This window comes from Vigna unguiculata, chromosome 4 (genome assembly GCF_037176805.1).
Source record: "Vigna unguiculata cultivar grain cowpea cultivar isolate G323 ecotype 2 chromosome 4, ASM3717680v1, whole genome shotgun sequence".
Lineage (NCBI taxonomy): Eukaryota > Viridiplantae > Streptophyta > Magnoliopsida > Fabales > Fabaceae > Vigna > Vigna unguiculata.
The window spans coordinates 18,368,315-18,380,726 of NC_140795.1; the positions used below are offsets into that span (position 1 = coordinate 18,368,315).

At 36.4% G+C, this 12,412-nt stretch overlaps 1 protein-coding gene across 1 annotated transcript; it reads right to left on the reverse strand.

The window, feature by feature from the left end:
• Nucleotides 1-227: 227 nt before the first annotated feature.
• Nucleotides 228-4,446, reverse strand: LOC114171978 (GTP 3',8-cyclase-like; the record flags this gene model as incomplete). Its single annotated transcript, XM_028056732.2, has 6 exons — nucleotides 228-633; nucleotides 744-828; nucleotides 1,771-1,839; nucleotides 3,138-3,329; nucleotides 3,428-3,592; nucleotides 3,787-4,446. Coding segments are annotated over 5 exons (1,170 nt in total), but the record flags the coding sequence as incomplete, so codon positions are not given.
• Nucleotides 4,447-12,412: the final 7,966 nt, after the last annotated feature.

Consider the following 12,412-nt stretch of genomic DNA (forward strand, 5'->3'; position numbering starts at 1 on the left):
TAGAAAGTTGAGATATTAGAAAGGGTCTAAATGACAAAAGCAATGGTAGGGAGCATGAAGTGATCCCAAGAGTAGAACTTGGTAACATCTAGATTAGAGTTGTTCCTTCAATTTCCGGGTAAGAGTATAAACTAAGGAAAGAAAATTGGGAATGCCGTATGAAGTCTGAGAAGCAGCACTATGAAGACCTGGTCAACAACCTCACTGCATACATAGTACAAATTCAATGATGTAACAGGGCATAACCAACCTTTTCAAAATTTCATTGTCATGTCTACAACAAAACAAATAAATACAGTGCCATGCTGAAACTAAAGTTGACTGGTAAACAAACAACCAGTGAAGAAAGATTAACACACGACCCAAAAGTCATAAACCAATGAAGAAAGAGTCACACATGATCAGAAAATTTAAGCCCAAATTTGCATTATTACTCGATACAACAACAATGGGTTCTATCCAAAGGAACAACATTTAACAGTATATGTGGCTAGGTATAGTTGAAAAATCTATCACCCTTCATGTAGTGAGATTGTATCAATGAAGATCTCAGATAATACTCAATTCAGGGTACTTCTCACTAGGACTACTCTGGTTGCCTGCTATGTAAGTAACTTTATCACTGTGTGATACCTGAAATAGAGAAAAATCATGATGTGCCTCAGTAAATTGTAAAATAAATATTTTAGAGATTGAATGGATAACCTTTATAGGAAAAATGAAAGAAAGGAAGAAGAAGAGACCTTATCCACCAATATGTATCATGGGCCTATTTGCAGTCTTTGCTATATCAAACATGCCAGCATGTGAAGCTTTCTTCTTCTTCACCTAGAACAAAGGAAAGATAACATTAAGAAATAGGATAGTACAAGACCACTCATAATATTGCTTACCTAAAGTTGGACACACAATTTCAAGTAGTCTATGATCCACTATTGACTATGTTGTTCAAAAGCAATCAAAGAGCTTACTAGGACAAGAGCAAATAGATGGAAAATCATAGGAAAGAAGTGAGTCAGTAACATATTATTCAATGGAAATGCTCACGTTAGTCTAGAGGTTGAAGGTGATAAGTTATGTTGCACTGATACCTCAATCTGTGTCATGTATTCATGTTTGACACGTATCAATATCTGATACTTTACCGATATTTATCAATAAAGTATCTAATCTATAAACTTGTAATACTTTTTGTGATAAAAATAATTTATAACTTTTTATTTTGACAGTTTTTAAGATATTTGATTTTAATTTGAATTCACACAATAACAATATATATTTATCATGTTTTAAGGTTTTTGTAAAATTTTTCAATATGCATATATAACGTATCATACCTTATTGTTTTCAAAATAAGTGTATTGATATATCCGATACGTACCATATCCGATACACGCATCATATCCATGCATCATTATAAGAATAGTTACATTATAAGGGTCTACCGATTGCCAAATGAGGCTAAACTTCACCTAACTCTATCACCCCCACCCACTTTTTTCTCCATATATACATAATCTCTAACTAACTCCTTTTCAGTTAGGTTGTGGGGTGTGTTGTCCCTTCTTGCTATGCTCCTCTTATTCCTAAAGTATATCTTTTTTAATAAAGGTTCACTACCATGTTATATTAAAATAGCAGTGAGTGAAATTCTATTGCAGCAGCATCATTATATTAAAAGGATGATAAATCCTGGTAAAGAAATAAAAACATTATAAATCATTACAACACAATTGAGATTTAGCAATAATAATCAGAAGAAGTGCATACCGCTGCTCCTATTATCTCCCTAAGTTCATGATCCTCTGCACCACATCTCAAAGGATCTCTTAAACTAACCTGAAACACGATCCATATAAGAAAATCACAAAAATCTTTTAATGAAGCTCTCATTAAAGATGCTATATGTATACCATGACGCGTTTTATTGTCCCGACTGATGTCAACATCCATACATACATCAAGCACCTTTAACTTGAACATAAATGGTAGAGATAACATCCATAATGACCGGCATGTCTTAAATAGGGAAAATATTTATCAGTTTCATTGATAAGAAAATTTTCAGAAATGATTAAGAATTCAAAATAATGATGAAAGTATATTAGTGCGCCTAAAAAATCAATTACAAGTAATCAAATAAATAGAATATCAAATGAAATAGCATGTGCAATGGAAAGAAGGGGCAAGACAGTGCATGTTCAATCCAAAATATTGTATGAGGTAGAGCCATATTTTAATGTTCGCAAAGACATGTCCTAATGTGTATCAAATCTTCCATTTACAGATAAATATCAAGATTCACTACAGGAATCCACTTTCTGCAGGGAACTTCAATCTTTGTAAACAAATATTTGAAGTTATGTTTTTCTATTATGAGTTGGCAGATAGTTTCCCTTTTCCCCATTATCGAGTATGTACCATATCAAGAATTCAGAACTGACAGTAGACATCACAGTTTCAAAGTTCTAATCCAAAAGTAAACAACTCCCAGAACCATACTCAGCCATTGAAACAGCTAACTGCAAGAAATCAGTCACACTCCTTAAAAAACAAGACTGCTAAAAGTTTGCATAGAAAGTCTTGATTTTACTTGCCAAAAAATTTATAGGCCTTAAATACCAGTTTCTTAATCCCGAGTCCTTCACCCTCATCACCAAACTATCCAATTCATTTACCGGTACATTTAGAAGGCCTGCAATTAATATGATCTACGATGCCCTGATACTCAAAATGGAAACATCAAGGTGTTTGTTCCCATGTCAAATACTGATACTTCTCCATTCATATCAATTTTTTAAATTAAATTGCGATCATCATAATCATGAATTAATGAGAAATTACCCCCACTCTCTCTTTCTTCACCGATATTATGCATCTATAATGTTTTGCTAAGAATCCAAAACATAGCATATCCTAAATTTCAAAAAGATCATCGTATTCCTGTAGTTGTACGTACTCATGTCGTACTAAGCATCCAGACTTCATATACTATCATCAAGTTTAGCGTTACAGATTCACCAAAAACATTAAGTATTCAAATAGAAGTGACATCACAGATTTTAGCCCAATTACCATCACCAGGTTTAGGGGACAAGCATAGTACACTAAGCTTTGATGATTTGAATATAACTTACCTCCGAAGGACCAAATAAACAGACTTTGAAGTTTCCATCAGCAAGTAGCCGCAATCTATTGCAACCAGCACAGAAATGCTCAGTCATTGATGTGATAAACGAAACTCTACCTTCATGCCCATCTATTGTGAAATTTTTGGCCGTATCTGTAGGGTGATCCTGATCTCTTTTTAAGCTTGGAAACTGTTTCATCTGTTTGGTAATGATGGTTATAAAAGGTCTCTATCTGCTATAAGAGAACAACAAAATGTAGTATAAAAGTTAGGCCTCCAGTCTGAATTCTACCTTACCACTGTATCCAACATTTCTGAGTAGGGTACAAGTTTCTTGACATTCCAATTCCCATCAAAAGGCATGAACTCTATAAAGCGAATATCAATTGGCTTGTCCCGGGTCAGCTCAACAAAATCATAGATCTCATCATCATTGAATCCTCGCATTACAACACAATTGACCTGAAATGCAGAGAAACATCAAAGATACCTTAAAATTCATCCATCAGTGACATGAAATTTACCTGAGGTTATGCACCCTTGTTGAAAAATTCATTTGATTAACTTAATGAATTTGAGCAAAAGGGTAGCTGCTCATGGGAAGGTGATCAATGAGAAACACTAGCAAAAAGTAATGATATGTAACCAAGAAATACCTTAATTGGATTAAATCCAAGGTCTATGGCATCATTAATTGAATTCATAACTTTTTCATGCCCTCTGCGTCTGGTCATAAACTCAAACTTTGCAGGTACCAAAGTGTCTACACTAATGTTGAGGGAAGTAAGCCCACAATCTTTCAGCCTTGGAAGTTTTCTCGTTAAAGCAATACCATTGGTAGTCATGGACAATGTTCTCAGTCCCTTCAAGTTTGATAATTCCAAACATATGTCTTCAATATCCTTTCTAATAGTTGGTTCCCCACCCGTCAAACGTATTTTAGTTACCCCAGAGCTTACAAACAGATTTGCCAATCGTAGAATCTCAGTTTTTGTCAAAATTTGAGGGCTAGGAGTGAGTTCCACACCTTCTGCTGGCATACAATACTGACACCTTAAATTGCACCTCTCTGTTACAGATATTCTCAAGTATGTGTGAAGCCTTCCAAATGAATCTACCAACATATCAGAGACAGAATTATCCTTTGGCAGATCTTCAGACACCGAAGCACAAGATGTAGTGGCCAAAGCTCTTGTGGCACATTCATTCAAGTGTCCACCGAACAAACCTTGACGAATACTATTGGCAGCACAGAACGAACTCACATCACATTTCAACTGCTTCAAGAAAATTAGTGTCACATGCCAGCCACATTTTCATAAACAAAATTTGAACACATATAAACTCCACCAAAACCCCAGATTAATAAATTCTTAAACAACAAAAAATAATCATCTGGGTATCAATATTTAATCCTTCAAGTACGCATACGGTAAAAACTTAATTTATATTAAAATGGAACAACTAAGTGATTGATTTTTGCATTTTCTAGGTTGGTAGAACCAGAGAAGGAGTACAAGTTTATTACTGAATTTGCACATATATTAGTACCACCACACCCCAGATTAACACACAAAGCATGAATCTAGCACAGGCTAACCAGTACTCTTAGGACAAGAAATAAAATAACAGTTCTCATCTGCATGTAAATGGGTATCACTATAACTTATCATTGAAGTGAGCATTCGATAAAAAAAGAAACTGAATTGAAGTACAATGAGGGGGTTTTCCATGATCCTGATAGAACAGGGAAATTATAAGTTTATACCCGAAATTTGACATGGCATGAACGATTCAGTTAACTTCATAGATGTGTTCCAAAACGTCAATTTTCAATCCATTACAACCAACTTGATTGACCAGTTACATCACCAAAAGGATAAGCTAAACAAACCGAGAGAGAGAGAGGGGTCTCACAGGAAAGGAATTTGATAGGTTAAACCCAATTGGGTAGTGAAAGAATTTTGATAAGTGTCGCCTCATGGTTGACGCTGAAACAATGAATTTGGACAAAATATTGAGTTGGGGTTGGAAAAGCTTTTCTCTTTTTTAATAATTTTTGTCTAGGACACCAGAGACTCATAACATATGTATCTATATATACAAGGTAAGAGGAAGTTCTGAGATGTTGTCGTGTTTGTTCTGAAGGGTAAGGTGACAGACACTGTGGCAAAGAGACCCGAAAGTGCAAAGTGCCGACTCCATTGTAATATATTATATTCTATCCACACTATTAAAAAATTATTTTTCTTAAGGGCCATATAACCCCAAACATTTTTTTTTCCTAAGGGATTAGTTGGTTCCAGTTTTAGATATCCACCACACACAGATTATCTTTTCGAGATTTTTTAAGATGTGGAAGTATATGGTAGTTTTCAACTAAGGATGTAATTGTTGATTTAATTGGATTTTGAAACTTAATTATTTGAATTAGTTTTTCAATTAACTATTATCATAGAAAATTAATTATGAATTGATTTTCATTTAACTATTGTCATAAAATATTAATTGTGTAATTATGTAAATTTATTGAAAGGCTGTTGTAAATAGAGGTTAGAATGTATTCACAATCCTAAATCAATCCAACTTATCGCAAATTCGAATCGAACTCACCAACTATAGAGAAATTTTAATTTTACATTTAAATTTAGAATTATAAATATATTTAATCTAAAAAATTAAATTTATTTTAATTATAATATAATAAATATATAAAATAAATTAAAAAATATTTTTTAAGTAAGTCAATCCATTTAATTGTTGGGTTAAATCAAGTTACAAAATTTTTAATTTATCAAAAAAGAAGAATTGAGTTAACTTATTTCTGACTCAACTTGTTGTGACTTATCCCATTCACTCTTTACAAGTGCTTAAATTGAATTGTGAATTGAAAAATTATTTATAAAAAGGTATTTGAATTTAGTGAACTTGTAGGGGAGAAAAAAAAAATCTGAAATAACGATTGCAAATTAAGGAAAATATATGAATTATAATGGTGATCGAAGCTTTAATCATATCTCCCCACGATGGGAAAGTTAATCGCATCCACTGGCTTTGATAAAGGTAAACTTAACGGATGAGAATTTTTGTTATTTTATTTTGTTTGGTATATTATAAAAAAATCCGTAATTTTGGTTATTAAATATTTTTGTCATAATTTTAATAGTTTAATTTTTCATTATATATAACCTTAGTTCCAAATCTTTGTTTTAATTTTATATTATAATTTTGTTTAATTTTTAACTTTAAAAATTACTAAATCACTATCAATGCACATTTATTTAACAAGTCTTTGTGCTACTATTTCAATTTTTCAAATACAATATGTTTTTTTTCTTAATTTTATTATCTTATATTTTACAAATTTCGTATATAGAACTTGTTAGACCGATGAAAATAATATGTCTTGGTCTTGAGAAGTCTCACATCGCCTAATATAAATTAGGGAGTGGGTGTTAGTGGTTATACAATGGGCTTTAAGTCCATGATGTTCTTTGTCTTAGTTAAAGACATTTTAAGTTTGTATTTGACTTTTCTTATACTCTTGTAGTAAAATGTTGTGAGGTTTTGTTAAATTCTTGTTTTGGAGAGTGTGTGTGTGTACTTGGAATCAAAAGGCATAAGAGAGTAGTCTATGTGTTGTACAAATTTTCACATAGTGTTATTCTCTAGTTGTCATTAGACAATGGTTGTGTTTTTTCTCCGATTTTAGGTTTCCATGTTATATTTGTGTATAATATTTTTTTTATCTTATTTCTCTATTAGTAAAGTGATTCTCATGGATAAATACAGTAATATTCTTAATTGATAATGCATTTTTCCCAACAAGTGGTATCATGGCTATGGTTTGGAAGAATTTTTTCTTAGTATGCTTTGTGGTTGCAGCTTAGATCCATATTCCAATCAGAAAAAATTAATTCCTTATTGTTGGAGAATCATTCTTATTTGTTGAAGTTGTTGTAAGGCCCAATTTTTCCTGCCCTAGCATTTTAAGGGTTGCCTTGCGTCTGTTGGGCCTGAGGGTTGGCCCAAAGGTTAAAAACCATTCCTAGTTGCCTTAATCTACACTTTTCACTCTTGCAGAAGAATCAGTCATCACCTTTGCGCCTCTCGTACAGAACGCTCCGCTAGGGTTTACTCTGAACCTTCTTCGAGCCAACTCATACCCAGCTCCTGCTACACCTCTTTAGCCATCCTTAGGACCGCCGTGTTCACTGTGTTCGTATCGGAGTGTCCCGCTAGCTTGTTTTCCAGGTAAGGGAAGCTAGGACCTTCTGTTATTTGTGTTTTTCCGCTGTTTTGGACATCTTTTCGTGTCTGTATGGATTGGTTGGTGTTGTGTCCGTTTTGGATCGAGTTAAAGCATGATTTGGTTCGTGGTCTTGGCTGCTGTATGAGAAAACAGTGGCGAGTACTGGTTTTTTCGCCCAAGCGAGGTAGTCTCGCCTAGGCGAGATTATCAGAGGCTCGCCTAGGTTTATGTTACGTGATTTGTCGCCTAGGCGACGCGCGTTCTTTTTGAGCGAGGAGTGCTCTCGCCTAGGTGAGAAGGGACTCGCCTGAGCGAGACCTCGCAAGGTTCCCTGTTCCCTCGTTGTGCCCTCGCCTAGGCAAGATGGGACTCGCTTGAGCGAGAGGGTCCCTCTCGCCTGAGCGAGCCCTGTTGGCTTGAGCGAGACAGCGGGCAGGTTTTGATGTTGTTATTGAGTGGTTCACCGATATGTGGCTTGTTTATCTGACTCAAATGCCTTACTGGAAGGGTTGTGTGATGATAGCATGATTAATATGTACATTTGAAATGGAAATGGCATGTTATTTGATTGGGTATGAATTGGAAAGCATGAATTGTATGAATTGTTAATTGTACATGATATTTGTGTTATGGGAAATTCTTGATTGGTGGGTGGAACATGTTTAAAGTATGGGTAGGGCATAATTCCATGACTCTTGTAGTGAGAGATCTTAGTGGCGTCTCATCATTGGACGTAATTCCATGGACCCTCTTAAGGGGAGTCCCTGGTGGTGCCTCGACAAAAGGACGTAATTCCACGGGGGGTCGTGGTGTTGCCTAAGGGCCAGGCATAATTCTTGGAGCAGACCACCAAAAAAGTGAGAATGGTGAGGAACAGAATGCAGGCATCTCAAAGTAGGCAGAAGGCCTATGCAGACCGTAGGAGGAGGCCTTTGGAGTTCGCAGCTGGCAATCATGTGTTCTTGAGGGTGACCCGAACCACTGGTGTGGGAAGGACTCTCCGCTCAAGGAAACTTTCTCCTAAGTTTGTTGGCCCATATCAGATCACGAGGAGGATTGGGTCAGTGGCTTATGAGATAACTTTACCCCCTCAGTTGGTAAACCTTTACCTAGTATTTCACGTCTCACAGTTAAGGAAGTACGTATTTGACCTGACTCATGTGTTGGAAGCCGAGGATATACATATCAGGGAAGACCTCACAGTGGAAGTACCACCCATCGCTCTAGAGGATAGCAAAGTTGAGGAACGCCGAGGAAAGGAGGTCTGCCTAGTTAAAGCATCTGGGATCAGAGGGCGGGTGACTCGACTTGGGAGTTAGAGGAGGACATGAGAAAATCACATCCACATCTGTTCACCTGGTGAGTCTTTATTTTCGAGGACGAAAATTTTCTTATAAAACTATACAAAAGAGTTAGTCAAATAAAATAAAAAAAAATATAGGGGATTAAGATAAACAAAGATAGAAATAAAATTTAAAATATAAAAAGAAATAAAAACAATAGTAAAGAAAATAGATTGATTCCATTGCTTTTTCAAAATAGATTCATCATCGGTTATCTAAAGATTATTGCTCAATTAATTATTGTTATAGTTTTACAAATTAATCAACGTAAAGTCTCAATTAATTTGTTGGCGTTCTCACTTTTAACCAAAGTACAGTCTCAATTAAAAGTGAGAACTTTTAGATTATCCACAGTAATTTCAACCAAAGTACAGTCTCAATCAAATTTACTATGCCTAATCATGTCTATTCTTTTATCTCCTTACCAAATAAAAAGCTTAATTAATCAAAGTAAAGTCTCAATTAATTTTCGTTAGAGTAAATACCTTTAACCAAAGTAAAGTCTCAATTATTGGTAAAAACTCATTTAATCACATGAAAGTTTCTAAATAAAATCAAAGTAAAGTCTCAATTCAATTTAAAAACCCTTGAACTCATATGATCAACATGCATATAGATTTAAAATCATTACTTTTTATGTGATTCAAAGATAAAAGACATAGATATATTAAAACCTCAACAATAATAAAAAGAACAAAGAAATTAATTCATTCTAACCTCAGAATCCATAATGAAATTACAATGGAATCAACCCAAGAAGTTTAGAACTCCATGAATGCAAAATAAAGATAAAAGAAGAATAGAGAGAAGAAAAGAGAGCGAAAGAAATTAGGCCCCCCTAAGGGTTCCTAAATTCCGACGTGCCGAGCTTGTATTTTTATGCTTCTCCTTTGGTCTCTTTATATAGGAATTGGACTGGGCTTTTCTGTTGCTAAAACCTCTCAAATATCTTTTAAAATAAAGATAAAGATAAATATTCAAAGATATTTGGAGAGATATAAACTACTTGACAAATATAGTTGGTTAATAATTTATGATATAATTAAATAAATTAATTATTTAAAGATATCTGATAAATTATCACCAAATAATATTTGTATTAATTTTCTAAATAACCCATTTCAATCCTGTAGTCTAATTTTGCAAAGACATCCAAAAATATCAATATTTGCAAATAAATCCCTCTCCTTTGACTAGTCTTTGACCAGAGTTGACTGTTTGACCAACTTTTGAATGTTTGACCAGATTTGACCATTTGACTGTGCAATGACAGGATGACACGTGGCAGAGTCTTCTCTCTCCCAAATGAAACTCTCTCTCTCTCTTCTAGGGTTTCTGCCACAGCACGAATTATGAGCTTCCATGGTTGCTGCTCTCACGTTTTTGCTGCTGCAGGTCCATCGCCTTGGTTGCGTCGTTTCGCATTTTCCGGCGAGTTGCAGATCTGCGGTGGGCGGCGTCATGTGCGGGGAAGATCTGGTGCGTTGCAGATACAGTATGGTTGCTCCCGGTGGCTTCACGGTGGTGGTCCGTGACATGGCTGACGGCATGGAGATGGAGGCTAGGGTTTGGGAGGTTGAAGGTGATGACGTGGCAACATGTTATTGGCTGAATTTTGAGTTGCTAGATCATGACACATGTCTTTATCTGATTGGTTAATTTAATATTTGGAGGATTGCCACATGGCATTATCTGAGTGAATTGGGTTTAAGTGATAGGAGGGGTGCAAATAGACATATTAGGGGGTGCAGAATAGGTTTTGGTGAGACCCATTTAGAAAGAGGGGAGTGTATGAGTAAAAACTGGGGTGCAGAAGTGATTCTTCCAACTAATTTTAGCTTTATTTAAAGGTGTTTTGTAATTTCAATCTATTTATTTTCTCACCTTTAAATAAGATTAATCTTAACTTCAGCTGCATCAACAAACGTTAAAATATCCAAAAATAATTTATGCAGCTAAAAATCACTTTTTAAGACATTTTTATCGCACAAGCTCAAACAACCTAATTATCATAATTATCAATTAAATCACTCTTTAAGCACATAAATTCAATTAAATACCCAATATTAAACACTGAATGAGGGCAAAAATACGCACTCATCAGGGAGAATATAAGGCCCAATATTTCCTGCCCTAGTATTTTAAGGGTTGCCTTGCATCTGTTGGGCCTGAGGGTTGGCCCAAAGGTTAAAAACCATTCCTAGTTTCCCTAATTTGCACTTTTCACTCTTGTAGAAGAATCAGCCATCACCTTTGCGCCTCTCGTACGGAACGCTCCGCTAGGGTTTACTCTGAACCTTCTTCGAGCCAACTCAAACCCAGCTCCTGCTCCACCTCATTGGCCATCATTAGGGCCGTCGTGTTCACTATGTTCGTGTCGGAGTGTCCCGCTAGCTTGTTTTCCAGGTAAGGGAAGCTAGGACCTTCTGTTATTTGTGTTTTTCTGCTGTTTTGGACGTCTTTTCGTGTCTGTATGGATTGGTTGGTGTTGTGTCCGTTTTGGATCGAGTTAAAGCATGATTTGATTCGTGGTCTTGGCTGCTGTATGAGAAAACAGTGGTGAGTACTGGTTTTCTCGCCCAAGCGAGCTACTCTCGCCTAGGCGAGAATATCAGAGGCTCGCCCAGGTTTTTGTTGCGTGATTTGTCGCCTAGGCGACGCGCGTTCTTTTTGAGCGAGGAGTGCTCTCACCTAGGCGAGAAGGGACTCGCCTGAGCGAGACCTCGCATGGTTCCCTGTTCCCTCGTCGCGCCCTCGCCTGAGCAAGAGGGTCCCTCTCGCCTGAGCGAGCCCTGTTGGCTTAAGCGAGACAGCGGGCGAGTTTTGATGTTGTTATTGAGTGGTTCACCGATATGTGGCTTCTTTATTTGACTCAAATGCCTTACTGGAAGGGTTGTGTGATGATAGCATGATTAATATGTACATTTGAAATGGAAATGACATTTTGTTGGATTGGGTATGAATTGGAAAGCATGAATTATATGAATTGTTAATTATACATGATATTTGTGTTATGGGAAATTCTTGATTGGTGGGTGGAACATGTTTAAAGTATGGGTAGGGCATAATTCCATGACTCTTGTAGTGAGAGATCTTGGTGGCGCCTCATCAATTGGACGTAATTCCATGGACCCTCTTAAGGGGAGTCCCTGGTGGTGCCTCAACAAAAGGACGTAATTCCACGAGGGGTCGTGGTGGTGCCTCGGGGCCAGGGCATAATTCCACGAAGGTCACGTGGTGGTGCCTCCTGTAAGGGTATAATTTCGTGAAGGCCTCGCGGTGACGCCTCATTGCTAGGACATAATATCATTACCATGTGGTGGTGCCTCAGTTACGTATCTTGATAGCTAAATCTTAGGGTTTTATATGAATGGGTATTGCATATGTGGGTGTCTGCTATGTGTGTTTGAATGTGGAATGGTATGTTGAGTGTCTGATATAATGACTTCTTCGCTAGCTTACCCTTTCACTTGCTTGTGTGTTATGTGTGGTCTCTTCCTTTGCAATGATCATCAACCTTGTTGATGTGAGCAGATGTGAGAACCCCTAGCAGTGGTGATGGTAATAGAAATGCTGCAGCTTGATGGATTGGACAGGTGTTGGGCCCACTGTAGGGCCCTTTACTGGAGGATTTTATTATTTATGTTTTCTTGTCTGAACAAGACCTACTATCTTTAATTGTGTTCT